This window comes from Triturus cristatus, chromosome 4_2 (assembly GCF_964204655.1).
Source record: "Triturus cristatus chromosome 4_2, aTriCri1.1, whole genome shotgun sequence".
In the NCBI taxonomy this organism is placed as follows: domain Eukaryota; kingdom Metazoa; phylum Chordata; class Amphibia; order Caudata; family Salamandridae; genus Triturus; species Triturus cristatus.
In genome coordinates, this window is record NC_140586.1 from 641,417,809 (window position 1) to 641,436,238 (window position 18,430).

Genomic DNA, 18,430 nt, shown 5'->3' on the forward strand with positions numbered 1-18,430 from the left:
AATTTTCAACATGTGAAACATGCTAAAAGACACAGAAAGCATCACAATCAAATTCATAAATAGGCTCCAAACATCTGTAATACTTGCAGCTAACCAGGCTGGGCGTTGGTAATCTTGTAACGGGACACTGCCTGAGATCTGGCATATGGGCCGGATTCGGAATTCACCCCTCTGGAGCCAGGGTATGCGCTTAACTGGGCAGACCCGTAGCAGAGAACAGAAGCAACGGGCGGTTAAAGTCACCGACGAGTCCGGCATTGCGAGAAGGAAGCATTTTCAAGAACGAAGATTAGATGAAAATAAAGAAGCCCAGTGCTAAGGAGTGTGAAGATATCATCGTAAACCCCCCAAGGACAGTTTTCCTCCTACAGTGTATGCCCAAGCAAAATTGAGGCACACTTTGGAATTTGTGTCCTACCAAAGTTCCCCGAGCCCTGAGGAAGACATTCTACCAAATGGTTCCTGGTCCCATCATGAAGGTCGAAACGCATCGGCACACGTTTTCCACAAGCCAAGAGTGACCACCTGACAAAAATTGTGTCAAAAGACAGACAGCTTAAGTGCAACTAAGTGGGTGTAGATTAAAGTTTATACATTTTCACTCTGACCTCTTTCGGACCACAGATTCAATAATTATCAAGGAGCTAAGAGTTCCTAGGCCCGGATAGTTAGAAAAGTAAAGTAGGGCATAGAAGATCTTGCATATAGAACGAGGCGCAGAAATAGGAGGATTAAAATATCAAATATATGTAAAGTCCTACTTATGTATGTAATGTTTAGTGAATTTGTTACGTATAGTATGTATTCATTCTGCTTTCATGTGTGTTGTTCCTTGAATATAATAGATTCATTTGTTTGATTTATACTTTAGTATGTCTTTAACAACACATTAAGTCTTTGTCTTGTTTTGTACATATGTTAATGTGTCACTTTATTGTTCCTTTTTAATGATACACTGTTTGAGATAGCCAATTTATACGGCATACAAGTAAAGTTTTGGTACAAGCCACATATTGTGTTCATCCTAAATTTATACAAAAGGGAAAAATGCTATACAAATGATACAAGAAGCAGAAAAAGAAACATGGTTCATTAATCGGGGATGACGTTAGGGGATCTCCGTTGTGGAAAATATCCTGCAATCTATGGTCTGAGAGGTATTTTCTTTAAGATAACTGGGCAGACCTGGCGTGGCCTTCAGCAAAGCTGTGGAGGCATGGTCTGGCAAGAGCCAAACTGATTTGGTTGGTGGCACCTCTGGGCCTCCCAGTGAAAGTCCAATTAAAGGACCATGCTGTTTCCATGGGGCCTGAAGGTGCATCAGAGGGACCCAGAATCACTGGTACATATTCACCTTTAAGGCCTCAACCTGCTGCAGAGTAGACAATGACCTGATGAAATCAGGGTGCATCAACTTCAACTGTGGAAACCAATAGTAACTGGACAATGGTGGAGGAGTTAGGCCCTGGAATGTCAACTGCATAACCTCTCCCTGGAGTGGAAGGGTGGACTCAGATTTGTGGTGCTTACGTTGAGACATGTCTTATGAATTCCCCTGGACTTAACAGGGTACGGCAACCAAGACTTGGATCAGTAGCTGGACTGGGATTTTGAACATAACCACTTGTTTCCAGCGCTGTACACCTTTGAGCTCCTTGAGATCTTTCGGGTGTCGCAAAATTTCAAGTCATGCTTGGAGCCTAAGAACCAAATGCATGAATTGTGTGGATCTGTGGCCAACATCTGATTCCAGCAGGCATAGCACATTTTAAGGCCTATAGTCTTCAAAGGTAACGTTTACCCTTAGTGCTGTGTCTTGTAGAAGTGCTTAGAGGTTTGGTGAACAACGTATAAAATTTGGAACCTCAACTCCAGAGTAGAGTAAAGGATGATAATAGAGTACCAGACAGAACAGCCTTTGGGACATAATATTGACGAAGAACTCTTGGTCCATTTGGGTTAATAATAGTATAGGTGACCCCCTGACTTAACTGACTCACAGTTTCTGAAAAACTATGTGTTAATGTTATTTTTGGTGGCCTTTTGTCCTCATCTGCTGCTTGCATTTATGTTGTTTTTAATAGTACAGTTTATTAGTCATTCTGTGACACTGTTTTTATTATGTGTATTTTTTACAGATCCACTACCCTGCGAGCATGGATCAATGAGTTGGAACAGTCTTTTCAAGATAAATGACCAACAGCGACTATTACAGAATAGATTTTGACATTTCCTGGCTGGCATCGGCTATTATTAAAATTAATTCTTTTTTGCCCATGAGAAGGATTTTTACAGAACGGAACATTTTTTTTATATTTGCCCACTTGGGCTTGAGTCTGATTTACTATTTCCCCATATTTGAATAGCCCCTGCGCACTAGTGCAGAATGTCGTTTTTTCAGTGATCCTACAAAATCAATGATTAAATAGAGGGCGCATAAGTATTACTAATGCTGTTAAACTGTATCCATGATTTGGCTTTTCAATTCTTGAACACTAGCGAGGGATCACACATATATTAGACGTACGAGTGTTAAGCAATGTCCTTACTGGGAGAGACCAGGGAACAATACATTTTGAATTGCCAAACCCAGGATATAACACAATCGAAAATACTTAGATTCGCTATTTTGGTCTAACAATGTTTTGATTTTAAATGTTTCCAACCTTATAAAATGCTTGAACTCTTAACACACAGTATGACGTAATATTATGATGTCAATACAGTGAAACATATTTTGTTTTCGCAAGTGGTGAAGTCTATTTTCACGTTCTTTCACTGAAGTCACAAGTCACATGAAGTTTATATAATCACTTGTTGAACACAACCTCGACACTCGTGAGCAAGGAAACCAGTTTTCCAAAACGCATAGAGTCGTATCTTTGCCATAAAATAAAATTTGCTTCAAAGCATTGTGGTGCCGTGGACCGTTGTCATTTGGAATGGTTACAATGGAACTTTGGATATATATATATATATATATATATCCACAATGTAGCCCTCTATGTCGACGCTGGCGCTCACTTCTAAGGCAGTGCGTCCTTTCCGGCAGGGACAAGCCGGTTTCAATTGCACCAAATAATAATTCAAGCTGCCGCGAGGCAGTAGTTATATTAAGGACGCACTCACTTGTGTGATTGAAGTTCAAGGCGGCTTTATTTAAAAAACGCTGCCTTTCCTGAAGGCTTGATCACGAGATATTGCACCATCGAAACAGACATCTTTTATTTCTAAAAGCACCCATATACTTCCTGTTTTCAATATGACGCATTGTGGTTAGTGTAGTTAATTATGTACATGTAAGTTTCTGATTGTGACCAAGTTTGAAGGTGCTTGTGTTTCATCAGTGCTCAATTAAAAACATTTTATTGCATTTATTTTACTTGGCTCTAAATGCTTTAAGTCCATTATGCAAGACCCAGTTCATTCAAGTCATGCTCTATGGTGAGCTTTCATTATCATTTTTCACAGTTCACATTCACAGTTCACAACTTTATGCAATCGTTTCAGATTTTATGTTTTCCTTCATATTTTCAATTTGTTTCTTGTTTCTCTCTAGTGAGTTTATATTGCTGTTCTTCATGTATTTCTGTAATTTTGGTTTACAGTATACTTTGTGATCTTCTCCTTTCACTTTTTTTTTTTTTTTTATAGATGTACAAATAGTTCCTAATTTTGATGTAATCCTCTGGGGTCAAGTGTTCTAAATGTCACAATATGTCATGATTCTTTTTGTCTGAGGGTTCTTGTTCGATCCCCTCCTCTCTCCGATTGTGGGATTTGTTCCACGGCGCAGAAACTTAATGACTCCCATTTTCCATCATGGTATTTCTCCAAATGCTTCGCAATAGCATTTGACCGATCTTTGTGTGTCGTGGCCCGAGCATGATCCAGGATTCTCTTTTTTACTTCAAAGACCGTACTACCTATGTAGCGCTTTTTACATGGACATTCTACCATGTAGACTACATAGGTGCTCTTGCACGTTAGATGCTGTCTGATTTGCCATTTTGTGCCTCTGCCAGTGTCCAATGTTTTTGTTGGAACTACAATTTTGCATACTTTACATTGTTTGCAGGACCAGAAGCCTTCTCTTTGAAGCCAGGTTGTTATAGGTGCTTCCTGAAAGTGGCTATTAACAGTTCTGTCACCTATGTTCTTTGCTCGTCGATATGTTATGTTTGGGGGGTCACCAATGAATTTTGATAGGGTCGGATTCAATTTCAGAATTCCCCAGTGCTTTTTGATTATTCCTGTCAATTTTTTATTTTCTGCACTTAGTGTAGTTATCAATCTTATTTCTGTTTGCTCCATTTCCTTTGTTTTTCGCGGTTTCTGTAAGATATCTTTTCGATTTTGAATTACCACTTTTTGCAGACTTTTTTCAATCACCTTTTTTGGATATTTACCATTAAGAAATCGGACTCCTGCTTGATGAATGTGTTTTAAAAATTCAATATCTTCTGAGCAATTCCTTCGGAGACTTAAAAACTCCCCATATTGGATACTCCACTTGAGAGATTCATTGTGGAAACTTTCCCCATGCAGAGTTGCATTTGTCGCAGTCTTCTTTCTATGTAAAGTTGTTTGGAGGGAATTGTTTTCCACATAGATTTCTGTATCTAAAAATACTACTCGCTTGGAGTTAATCTCATACGTGAATTTTAAATTCATTGAGCGGTTATTAAATTTTTCAAAATAGGTGTTGAATTCAATTGCGGTCCCATCCCAAATGATCAAAAGATAGTCTATAAATCGAAGCCATAGAACTATCTTTTCACGAAATTCATAGTTTGCTGTGTTCCAAGCTACTTTTTGCTCAAACCAACCCATGGTTAAATTTGCATAATTTGGGTAGAATGAAAAACCCATGGCACATCCTTTTATTTGTTTGAAGATTTGTTTATCAAATAAAAAGATGTTGTTGTTTAAGCACAGGGAGATCATTTCATTTAACATGACATTATGTTCCTTGTATTGGATGTTTCTTTTTTCCAGGAAGAATTTACAAGCTTCAGCTCATATGGTGTGTTCGATATTAGAATATAACCACACTACATCCATGGTTACCAATTTGTAGGTTGGATTCCAGGTGATTGCCTCCAGTTTTTTTTAAGAGATCTGTCGTGTCTTTTGTAGGAGCTGAGATTTTTTTACTAAAGGCGCCAAAAAGTGGTCAACATAATCCAAATTGGTTCTAATAATGAGTTGTTTGCAGACACTATCGGTCTTCCCGGAGGGTTGGCTTGATTTTTATGGCTTTTTGGAAGACAATAAAAAGTTGCCATAGTTGGATGTTTTCTGTTCAGGCTCAGACAAAAAGAATCACAACATATTGTGACATTTAGAACACTTGACCCCAGAGGATTAAATCAAAATGAGGAACAATTTGTATATCTATAAAAATAAAGTGAAAGGAGAAGATCACAAAGTATACTGAAAACCAAAATGACAGAAATACATGAAGAACAGCAATAAAAACTCACTAGAGAGAAACAAGAAACAAATTGAAAATATGAAGGAAAACATAAAATCTGAAACGATCGCATAAAGTTGTGAACTGTGAATAATGATAATGAAAGCTCACCAGAAAGCATGAACTGTGTCTCACATAACGGACTTAAAGCATTTAGAGCCAAGTAAAATAAATGCAATAAAATGTTTTTAGTTGAGCACTGATTAAACACGAGCATCTTCCAACTTAGTCACAATCAGAAACATACATGTTTGTAAGGGAATTAATAATTAACTACACTAACCACAATGCATCACATTGAAAACAGGAAGTATATTGGTGCTTTTAGAAATAAAAGATGTCTGTTTCGATGGTGCAATATCCTGTGATCAAGCCTTCAGGAAAGGCGAAACGCGTTGGGTACGGCAGCGTTTTTTAAATAAAGCCGCCTTGAACTTCAATCACACGAGTGAGTGCGTCCTTAATAATAATTCAAGCTGCCGCGAGGCAGTAGAGTTATATTTGGTGCAATTGAAACCAGCTTGGTTTTATCAAACAGCACGGAATTGGGAGATCTATATAAATAATCAAACTGAAACCTTCAAAGTCACTGGCATCCTTCCTCTGATGACCGAACAAAATGCTGAATGTTTAACTGAATAACTGTTCCGGAGGATACAGACTAGTAACATACTACATGATCTACATCATATCCACCTCTTCAAGGGGTAAGAGATCTCTTAAAATACAGCCTCACATCATCACTTCCAGTCCACTTCCGCAGTAATCCTGAAACAGTGCTCTTTCAAGTCTGACTGTTTTTACAGAAATAGCCTTGGACAGAAGGAACAACACCAATAAAAGAAACTATGCCCCCATCAAAACCATCAGAGATAGCAAGAGTGAAGTAATGCCATGTACAAAATTGTTGAAACCAGCTATGATTTGAGGACATTACACCGTGGAAAAAACAGTGATGCACTCTTGACATCAGTGATTTCCCCAAGGTGATTTACTTTTTTTTTTTTTGCGGGTTGCGTCTACATATTCCTAATCTCCTCCCAACACTGCCTCGGCCATTTTGCCACCTCAAACTATAGCGCTGTTGGGCTTTGCAGCACAAGTACCACCCGCTACATCATTTAAAGCAATGCCAGGTCAAAAAACAGTGAACGCATGGAGCAGATGCAGGTCTTGACATAGTATAAGAGTACTGAGACATGTGCAGGAACAATCTCATGGTATTAATGCCATGGTGTAGCTACATCAGTGTCCGAAAAATGCATCAATGATCTTACAGGTGCCAGTGAGTCTAATTTATGAAACGTGCCTCTCAGGTGACATCATCAGGGCGTATCGCAAAAAGGAAGAAGGGGGACTAGGAGCTGATAAAGGTCCAGTACCTGTGGCTTTCAAAATGAGGGTTACAGTTCTTGATAAGGCACTAAGAGTGTCCAGACAAAGGAAAGAACTGCTAGGTGCAGAACCAATTTATAAGGGACAGTCGACAAAAGTGTCTCTTGTTGCCCTTACACATACCTGGGGATGTCATGCACCTTGTTGGGACAGCGCTGAAATGCCCTACAGGTCCCGCAAAGGGTCACTTTAGTAAAGATCTTTTGATTTATTTCCTTACAGTTTGATGAGTGTGAGAGTGTCCTAGTGGGGTACTGAAAAGTGAGTCTGAAACTAGATAAAACTGGCTAGGGGATATCACGCTGAGGTTAATAGACTGATTCCCTTGTCAGATTAAAAAACCCGTAGGTTGGTGTTACTATTAGGGTAGTTATGTCCCCTTGTAGCAAAAAAAGGGAGGTCAACATGTTTCGTGTATAAAATGGTCAAACTGATCCTTGGCGCTTCATCAGGACCAGACAATAGGGGGAGGGTGGCGAGCTGACCCCACGTATAATCTCAGGGTTGGTGGCCCCCCCTCTAATTGGGTGGTTTCCCTAATATTCAAAGATGTTAACGAATTTTTAAAAGCAATTACACCAGCGGTTCTGGAATAATTTCTTTGATTGATGATGCAGAGAATTACAGGAGTTGATAGAGGGGGTCCAAATACATTTAGTATGCTGAGACGCTTATCCAGCGGGTGTGGGCCAAAAGGTCAATCAAGACTGACCTTGGAAAATTGTACACCTTGGTGTTTGGAACACAGTCTGAATCTCTTGGGTGTAGAGCATATCCATGTCAAGAACATTTGTAAAAATTAGCAGAGGGAGACCTGACATAGATCAATCAATACTTTCAAAGGTGCAAGTTTTGTGGGGCAACCTTCCTCTGGTAAAGTCCCTAATAACGGAAGAATCCTTGTTTCGTAAGTTGCTTCAGTGGGTGAGGCTTTCCATGCCACTGGAACCCAGTTAGTCTTCAAATCTTTGATAAGGTCCAACAACTCCAGTTTTTGATTAGGACGATGTTGGGGAGGGTTCTTAACTTACCATATACAGAACGATTTGGTGGGTTATCTCTGAGGCTAGAATGGTTGCAATGTCATCCAAAGCTTTCCTGCTAAAAGTTCGTTTAGAGGACATCATGACTGTAGTGGATTGGCCCAAGGATTTGAGTTACAAAAATTCTATTTGAGGATTTCCCTGGTGGTGAGCAAATTTTATCACGCTTAAACCTTGGTTATAGTCCTGAAATGTAATATAAAATGGCTTATGCTGTAAAGTAAAGTTTCAATTCTGATAATGACAGAGGAAAGGATTATCTCCCTAGGGCAGTGGTTCCCAAACTGTGCGCCGTGGCTCCCTGGTGCGCCACAAGTACTTGCCAGGGGCGCCGCACACTTCTGGGGGACGTGTGAAAGGTAGCAAGCTTTCTGGAAGTACGCCTCAGTTCGAAAACAGGTTAGTTGCATATTTGAAATGTACAAATGCTGCCTGAGTAAACATGTCTTGCGGGGGAGTTGCAGAAGCCGCACCTGGCAGCTCTGGAATGTTTTGGACCAACCTATGATGTATTTCAGGGCAGGTGCAAACAATCATGACATGATGCTGAGCGTTATTGCTGCTCGTTCTCTGCAGTGACTAGTAATGGTGTCTACCAGGAAAATCGGGTAATCCATCATAAAAGTGAGATTGTTTGATTTAAACTTTTTATATATCTACCAGCAAAGCTAATGTCTTTATTGCCCCTTCACTCCCACGACGTGTCCTTCTTGTGTATCGGAAGACATCCAGTAAGCGAAGGTGACTCATGTGCAAAGAATGTTGAATGCAAGAAAAGAAAGGCCTTGGAAGAGGGACGCAGTTGCAAATCCTAATGAAACCTTCCACTGAATACACATGATAATATCCTATTCATGTGTGCTGCAGATTTGCAGATCACTGAGGGCAGTGTGGTTCATTCAGGTTCATTGCATGCAGTCCCCCCCTTGAAACCGAGCACTGGACCTGCCAGTTTATGCCAAGAAAAAAACACGCAATTAAATATTAATTAACCCCCTGCTCCCTGAGAATAGCATCCATTTTCTATCGTCTGGATCCAGTAATCAGCTCAACAATAAAATAAAATAAAATTATGGTGGTGCGTAGCAGATAGGGAAGTACATCCCATGTGCACTATAATTATTTTTTATTTGCGTGCGAAAACCATTATAATTTGAGATAGGTGGGTTACATTTCCAAGCCCTTGCAGCTACTTCTCTGTTGCACTTGGAAGCTAAGAGCGCTTTGAGAAGCCTTGAGCTGGCATGGCTGAGAAATTAGAGATATTTTCCTAACCAAAACCATTGGGGTTTTATAACGCTCAGCTGTGTTTGTGAAAGTATGGGGGTGTTTGAGATGACTGGAGAACTATGTGCGTTGTAACTTTCCTGCCAATACAAACAAAATACTGCGTCATCAGTTGGCTTATGTTAAAAAATTAGGATAACCACCTTCTTACCCTCCCTCCCCACTCTTTCAAATACTCACCACTCTGTAAAACTTTTGGAACGTGGTAGAACACATGTGCTCATAAACGCCTACTCATCTATACTAAAATATAGTAAGCACCTTCATGAAAAGTGCTGCTGTCTGTTGAGTACTGTAGCTGACACTGGAGCAGGCCTTGGTCATGAACATTCCCAATGTGAAAACATTGGAACCATCAGTGCTGTGAACTCCCCTTCAAACGGACTCGTGCTGATTCGGGAATCGCACATGCAGAAAAACCATTTGTTTTTTGAACAACCATTGGATGTCTTGGTAAGCAAGCGACCAACCACCGGACAAAAGAGGAGAAAAATGGAAGTACTCCAGAGACCGAGCTTACATCACCGCCACCCGTAAAATAAAATGACATAATGGGGAGCCGTGGACGGCGGCCAATAGATAAAGGGAGCCACGGGTCGAAAAAGTTTGGGAACCACTGCCCTAGGCAGTAAAAATCAAGGATATGGGAAGCCCATCTATAGGATGGAATATTGACAAGTTATATATTATGGTTATGATCTTAAATAATTATGGGTTTACAAAATGTGAATCAATTGATTATGTAGAGTAAGACTGTTTGTGACATTGGTGATCAACACATCACTTGTGTTTTACCTAAAAAAACAAATCGGATCAGAAGCAAGATTAGGTGACAGAGCAGTGAGAAGGATACCATGGAGGTACAAATTATACATAGAAAGAGGAATACCCACCATCATAATCACCCAGACTTAAGCAACAGTGATTTGATATTGCCATCTGTCACTTCGCCTGATCCCTTGAAATGTTGGAAAATGTTGTTTCAAAGGGTTGTGTTATCTCTATGATAGGCTTTTGAAATACTGCTACATAGAATAAAGAAGAAATGTCATACATAACACTAACCGGTCTCCTTAATAGAAGTGAAACTTCTCTTCACAAACAGCTGGGCCATATTATATTGATTTATGGTGGATTTACATGATGTAGTTCCTAAAGCCAACAATGTATATTCATGGGTGCTTTAGTGCACTTCCCTCTCGCTATCCTTGAAGCCCTTGGCTAAGTAGCGGTCACAGTTGTGTTAGCAGAGGGACAGTCATTAGTCTGCAAACAGTGTTCAGGTCTTTGGGGAGCTAGTACAGAACTAGCAAACCACAATTACTGCAGTTTTTTTTAACAATATAACTTTATAATAAGAGATAAAAAAATAAAGATCTGCAGAAGTAAAGATATAACCACTAGTCAGTGGTGGAAAAACACAAATAGTTTAGTAATTGATTTTTTGGGGGCTTGGATATAAGGAATTGTGCTAAGGAACCATGAGGACACCCATATGTACATCGAATGACGTTGCAGTGTTCCCCGAAATCAGAGGTGCTGACTGTGTGGTGTCACGTGAACTTTTCTGGCTTGCGTGGGAAGGTTTTCAGGAACAGTTTGTCTATTGAAAAAATATCAAACTAGAAGAAGCCTACGCAGGTAGTGTGTGTAACAGGACACACAGTCACAATTGTATCGATTTGTTCACTAGAAGAAGCAGTGGCCAGGAATCCAACCACAGAATTGTACTTCAATTTTGGAAAGCACTCGTATACAATCAAGGAATTTCACAATGCAGTCTACCTGGTCTACTATGCCCCGACAAAGGGAGAAAATGAATGGCAAGTAATCAGACCACTCAACTTCTCGATTTCCAAAAAACCCTTTTCCCCAGCATCATATTTTTATGTTAATTATTTTAATTTGAATCCAAGGTTATAACAGTCTAAATATTTATATCCAAATTGTATTAAATTTACAAATAACAAAAATGTTCAATTTCCAAACCAACATAACAAAGGTCAACATTCGCTGTAAGACTTACCACTAGCAAAGGTGATAGTGCAATGTTGCCTATTGATGCCTTCAGTTCATCTACTGTTGCAGCACTTTTAATATCTTTCGCCTGCAGAGGTTTGATCTTAATATTAAATTTCTTGCGAATAACTTCTTCCTCTTCTGATTCACTTGATGAATAAAAGTGCTTTCCTTTGGTAGGTAAACCACAGTTAAAGAGAACAATCATGTTTGTGTATAGAGAAAATGTGTTGACCAAGTTGTTTTTACATGAACAATGGCTTATTAAACAATTGGGCCTGCTGTGCCCAAATATTGAGACATATACATGAAGTACAAACCCGCATTTTCACCACAATCAAATTACGTTTCCATAATAATTAATTGAATTGGCAACAAAATTACACTAATAGAGAAAACTCACAGGCTAAAAACTATCAGCAGTTAGCAATTACCATGATAAAATAAATCTAAGATTAGACAGGAGAAGCTCTCAAACTCTTGCAAACTGCAGTATAATTAGCTACTAATTTCCTTTTCAAGTGTTACACCACAAGTTTTCTAATGAAAAAATATCTGTCTACTTTTATTCAATATTTAAGATGCCTAAATGTTTTCTCAAGATGTCCTCTTGCTTTGAGCTGCTCTTAGCTATGGTCCATGATACAGGAAAAAGTGCATTAAAACGTAAACTTTTAAGATATATATATTAGGGCTGCCTAACTGAGGCTATGTCTCAATATATTGATTTCTTTTTGGCAGAGTTTGTAAGGATGTTGCCCTCGTACATAAGAGACACTACCCACTTTATTAAGAATATCATGGATGTACCTTGGGAACCAGACATGTTGCTGATAGTCTTGGATATAATTAGTCTTTATACTTGTATTGAACATACCAAAGGAATACATGCCCCACAGTATTTTCTGAAAGGTAGATCATTACAATTCACAGAACATAATGCAATGTTGACTGAATTTACTTTATTCTGTTTAACGAATAACATTTTCTGTTTAATAAGCAGCACTACTGACAGATACAGGGCACGGCGATGGGCACCTGCTTCGCCCCCAGCTATGCGAACTTGTTCGTTGTCCGGTGGGAGAAGCAGGTGGCCTGGGCCGAAAAATACAACCATTGGGTTAAATGTATTACCGCATGATATAGATACATCAACGATCTATTTATACTGTGGAAGGGTTCCAAAAATGATGCAGTGCTACATTTCAGAACTCAATAACAACACCTTGAATCTTCATTTCAGTGGACATCTCAGTACCACAGAAGTTTCCTTCGTAGACCTAAAAGTGTTAGGGAAGGTAAGATTTGCACAACCCTTTTTAGGAAAGAAACAGCGGGTAACTGTTCTAGAAGCGTATAGTAGCCCCCAGAAATCTTTAAAGAATAGCATACCTTATGGTGAGCTACTCCGCTTAAAAAGAAACTGTACCCTGGAGAGTGACTTTCAGAATGAGGCATCAGCAGCGATAGATTCCAATCACTAGGCTACTGCCCGGAGTTGCGGGCTAAAACTTAAAACAAAGTAAATAACATTTCCCGACATTGCCTACTACGAAATAGGGAAAAGCCTAGTACTGCAGATAGGGAAACCTTTAGATTTATTACCACCTTTTCTAATGAAGCAGACATACGGAGGAAAATATTGTGTCGTAATTGGCACATTCTGAAAACAGATGTGGTGATAGAAAACTCTCTTCCAGATTATCCACAGGTGACTTTTAGAAGGAATAAATCCTTAAAAGATACACTCGTGAAAAGTCACCATGAACCCATTCCATTTGTTTCACGCATCAGTACGCTAACAGGCTTTTTTCCAGGCTCTAAATGCAAGGTATGCAAACAGAGTACCAAGGTCTTTACATATAAAATCCCAGGCCTAAAGAATCCCAGGGTCATTAATAAATTTCTGACCTGTAATACGCCTTTTTGTGTGTACTGCTTGCTATGTCCATGCGGCAAGCAGTACATTGGGAGCACGATACACCCCACAAAGCAATGTATTTTAGAGCATACAAGGGCAATTGAAAATAAGGATTTTACTTATCCCATAACTAGCCATTTCGCTAAATCTCACAACAGTGACAGAAATCTATTGAAATTTTTCTGTTTGGATCAGGTACCAGCAAGTGACCGGGGAGGTAATCGAGAACTTAGATTAAGGCGCCTTGAATCCAGTTTTATAATTGAGATGCAAACTACTTTCCCAAATGGCTTAAACACAGAGGAAGAATTAGCTAATCATTTGTGATAAGTGCTGGTGTCCTTAAGCGTTACTGGCTCTCCTAGAAACTGTAGGATAATTTACTGGACATATTTTTTCTTAATGAGATTATCGTACGAGTACATAAACATATGAATTCAGGTAGAGATGATGTATTACAGCTGCCTATCCTACATAAGACTCCTGGTAATTGTATATAGCTTTATGAAGTATTAATTTTGCGGCACTTGTCATTATTTTTTCTTAAGTTACACCTCCACGCTGGATTATTCTCACCGTGCATATTGAATATGATTCCCCAAAAGTGCATGTTATTGCTTTAATTAAGCCCATCCAGGGCTCAATAAATTAAGCGCGTTTTGGAATGTTGTAGCCCCCTAATATAGTATTGTATATATGATCATATATAATTCGGGCGGTCAGCTTCAAAATAACGCGCAACGTAAACGGATTTATTTTATGCACTGTTATGAATCCGCTATTGAGCAGTGGAGAGTTGATAAATATTTCCATAATTATATGTTAGTGCCCTCAATTTACCCATTAAAGGCTTAATTGTTATTGCAATTTTGAGGTAGCCATCTGTCATGCAAACTGATAAATATGTGCAATATACTGTGATTGTAAAGATACAAGAACAATGAATTCTCTGCATTCTTTATATTTGTTTAGTTATACAAAGATGGCGCCTCCATTAGATTACCGTTTTGGAGTCTGTTATTTATGTGTAGTTGTTATGAACCGACAAGCTCTATGTGTGGACTCGGATATATTCACGTTGAATGAACTATGTGCACTTTGTAAACAGTGGGAAAAAGGAGCGAAGCAGAAACGCGTCCTGTGTCTCATTCTCGGTAAATAAAATAACCAGGTGGAACCTTGAACGAGGGCGGTCCCTTCATTTGCACGGCGAGATCAAGTATTGAGCCGGATATATATACACACACACATATATATATATATATGTGATCAAGGCCGTTCGTCGGCCGAAACGCGTCATGACATAAGGGAGATCTGACAACTGAATAAAATAACAGTATCTACCGACGAAGAGGAGTTTGTGCATTCTTTCTTTTCCTGGAGAAAACTGGTGAATGCTTTGTTTCCATATATATATATATATAGACCTACTCACTGAAAAAACCATAGGTTTCAGGGGCGTTATAGCTAGTTGGACATTTCACTCTTACACAACCAGAGAAATTCCGCCGCTATAGTTAGTTCAGCCAACTATAACTCACGCCCCCGCAATGCACTCCTGATGACATCACATATTACACCATTGATGACATGGTCAGTGACATCACTGATGCCATCATCCAGTGACTGTTTCTTTAAAGTTTAAATATGATATATATATATATATATATATATATATATATATATATATATATATATATATATATATATATATATATATATATATATGCCAAGGTGTATTGAAGAATGAGTGGGTGTATAAGTTTCTGAATGGAGGATTTAGTAGGTGCGTGACTGACTGTTTAAGTGAGTGATTAAATGCGTCTTACTGAATGCATGGGTTAGTGACTAAACTGTGTGAATATCTGTATCAGTCTGTCTGTTGTATAAGCTGCTGCATGGGCTGGTCAGTAGCTACAGTAGTGTCTAAATGGGTTATCAATTGGTTGCCGGAGTATTTGTATGGGGGTGTGTGTGGTTGTGTGTGTGTGTGAGGTGTGTGACTGGGCATAGATGTTTGAGTTGTTGATTCACTGGGTGTATGGGTTCAACAGTGCATGTGGAAACAGCTGTATGGGTGGGTGAGTGTGTGTATGGGTGTGTGAATGCATATCTCAGTGGTACATGTCCAAGTAACTACATATGTAAAAGGCAGTGTATGTGAGAGTTGGAGTTTATAAATGACTATATGTGAGAGTCAGTGATTGTGAGAGTGGCTGTATGGATAAGTGTGTACTTGTATCAGTGATTGTATAAGAGGGTAAGTATGCGTTTGTTTCTTTATGAATAAGTGATGTGGTGTGTGTATAACTGTATAGGTGAGTAAATGGAAGTGTGATTGATTGTTTGTATGACTGACTAGGTGTGTGAGTGACTGCATGTATGAGTGATTGTATGGGTGAATGAGTGGATGTGTGTTTAGACCTAGGAATCAGTGTATGTAGTAACAGGTATTGGTGTGTCGATGGTTTCGAAAATGGTAGTCTGAATTTTACAGTGGGTGTATTAAAGGTTACATTAGGGTGTGAGGTGGTGCATCAGTTTTTCACATGGATGATGTCATTTGAGAGGTCATCAGTGATGTCACTGACCAGGTCATGAATGATATAATATGTGATGTCATCAGCAGTGCATTGCGGGGGCGCGAGTTATAGTTAGCTGAACTAACTATAACGGCGGAATTTCTCTGGTTTTGCACAAATGAAATGTCCAACTAGCTATAACATCCCTGAAACCTATGGTTTTTTCAGTGAATTTCAAAGGTTTTTTAAATGCTAATTTCGAACTATAACATAGCAGTCTCGTTTTCAGAGTGGTAGAGAAAGGTGAGCGTGGCCTCCAAACACCTTTTAGCAATCCCACTGTGTGGGATTTACTGGAGGTAACAGGGGGGTGGTTAGCACCCAAAGTCAACCTTGGGGGCCAACTACCCCTTTTATTACCTCCAGTAAGTCCCACACATCAAGATTGCTAACTTGTTATATCGGGCCCCCCCTTCCCTGCACCACTGTGCAAACGTGCCCCCTGGCGCGTTGTAAATTGGGGGAATAATTTCCCTTGAGTCCTGAGGGTCCCTGGGGGCCAACTAGCCCACCAGGTACCTCCAGTAAGCACCAGAGAGCTGCGTTGTAGAGAGGTGTAAAAAGGGGCGTGGCCTCGGAACACCTCTCTACAACGCAGCTCTGTGGCGCATACTGGAGGTATTCACATATCAAAGATCTGGCATTGGTAGGCACTCACTCAAATTCTTGTTATCTACAGGATTGTTGTGGGGAAGATATTCTTATCTTTGCCAAGACCCAGCTGTTCATTAGCGCAGTCCGGCCTAATCCTCTGTGCCCACTTGATTAATAATTTAAAACAAATACAAGAAGAAAAGTGGTCAGTCAAATCACTCAACATACAGCATACCCCCTCTGATTAAGTGTATATGTGCTACAAAGAAAAAATGTGTAAAAAAAATGAGAAAGTATCTCACGTGCGCACCACCAGAGGAGCTACTGGTAGGTTCTCACCAGCTTGCCCACGTTTTTGTCATCATCGATAACTTTCTCAAACAAAAAAAGAATTGTGTCCAGTGAAGGAAAGGTGTAGAAAAAAGACAAAACAATAGAGACCCCGTGGAGGATGAGACTCAAGAAGTCTCTAATAAAATAGAGCTAGACTCGCACACATCCTTGTCACTTTTAATCTGAACTGTGAGTCTTCCCAATATTAAAAACACGGCATGTTGTAAACCACTTGAAGGACAGCAAACATGTTTCATTGCCTGTTATATATTAGCGGCAAATTTGTCACGGCAACCAAGGTCAGTAATCACCTCCCTGGACATCTAGCAATAAAAAGAGTGACTGACAGACACACAAAAAAAACAATAAGGTTTTATTTAGAGAGACACCCCCTAATCGAGGCTTCTTTCAGTACAGGTATAAATTAAAAACGGACAAGTGGCTGAAATGTAGCAACTAGTCCTTTGTTGAAAATTCATAATATTTACCTAGTGAGAGCCATTGGCCCACATACCAGCTCCCACTTAGTCGTAAGGGTGTGTATTGTTTATACTTTCAATCCCTTCATATAGCACAATCGTTGCTTACAATTTCATCTGTGGAAATAGACATATCTCATTTAGTGTTTCTAAATCATGCCACTGGAATTAGCAGAGCCTCATTTCTATGGATTCCAACACACACTCGCCCTAAATCTTACTCGCAAGTGTGCCCAAGTGTCTAGCCCACTGCTGGCTTAAGGCACGGACACAATTTTATTAGTTCGATTAAAAACAGCGCTCTACATCCTTGCTGCACGACGTTATCTACTTTATATTTCAACCATGCCCAAGCCAATGCACACTACGTAGGCATGGTGACCGGGGAACGTATCGCTCACTTCATTACACTATCCTCAGCCTTATATTTATTCTCCAAGGCTGCATCGCTCATACCGCCATCATTCTCGCCCGACATACTCTTACCACTCTACCAAGGATCTCCAAGCGGTAAATCAACCCGGTAAGTCGCTCGCAAGCGGTTTCCATCCATTTAAACAAGACACGATCAGCCTCCATGTGCGTCATGGCGTTTTCATCGTCACATGACCCCCGTTACGTGCTCCTTGTCATTACAAAAAACTTTGCCGCCATCTTGGAATGACAAACTGTGTTGTATACAGACACAGGATCTTGCGACTATGGGATTCTAATGGAAAAATATGTATGTGCACACTGCACGAGCCGACCAAACCGCAAGGTTTTTACTTCCTGTCTGTTTTAACCGGTCGTGGTTAACTACACTAACTACATGACCGGATCATCATTAAATCCCCACTGTCGAGATAAGGGGTTCGGGCACCATCTTTAAATGCCCCAGTTTATAACATAGATATAAACAGATCCCTTGATCTTCCTCATATTAGTTACTGGTGAGACCCAGATTTCACAATATGTCACGGCCCCTATGACACTCCTTCTCAGCTGAGTTATCAAATTACAGCCAGTGGAAGCCCCCTTGCATGCCTATTCTACTGTGCAGTATGGGGACAAGTACGCCATTTTTGGCTATTCAGGGTTGCGTAGAGGCCATGTAAAACATTCCCCATCACACTCATATCATCCAGCATGCATACATATTAGCAATGCGACAGTGGTATCATGCATCTAAAAAACATCTAACTATGGACCAGATATAAGAAGTGCACAATCCCGTGCTGCAACTGCCCCCAAATATATTCAAATCAACATCTCGGCGCACCCTTAACATTCATACTGGGTGGGGGTACCTCCCCATCCGG

At 39.9% G+C, this 18,430-nt stretch overlaps 1 protein-coding gene across 7 annotated transcripts in view; it reads right to left on the reverse strand.

Moving 5' to 3' along the window:
• SGIP1 (SH3GL interacting endocytic adaptor 1) overlaps positions 1-18,430 on the reverse strand; it is a 1,140,118-nt gene that overhangs the window by 677,929 nt on the left and 443,759 nt on the right. For all 7 annotated transcript variants that reach the window (XM_085602350.1, XM_085602347.1, XM_085602346.1 and 4 more), the window contains exon 6: positions 11,228-11,400. In XM_085602350.1, the coding sequence (XP_085458476.1) occupies positions 11,228-11,400 (173 nt within the window). The remainder of the gene's footprint in view (positions 1-11,227; positions 11,401-18,430) is intronic.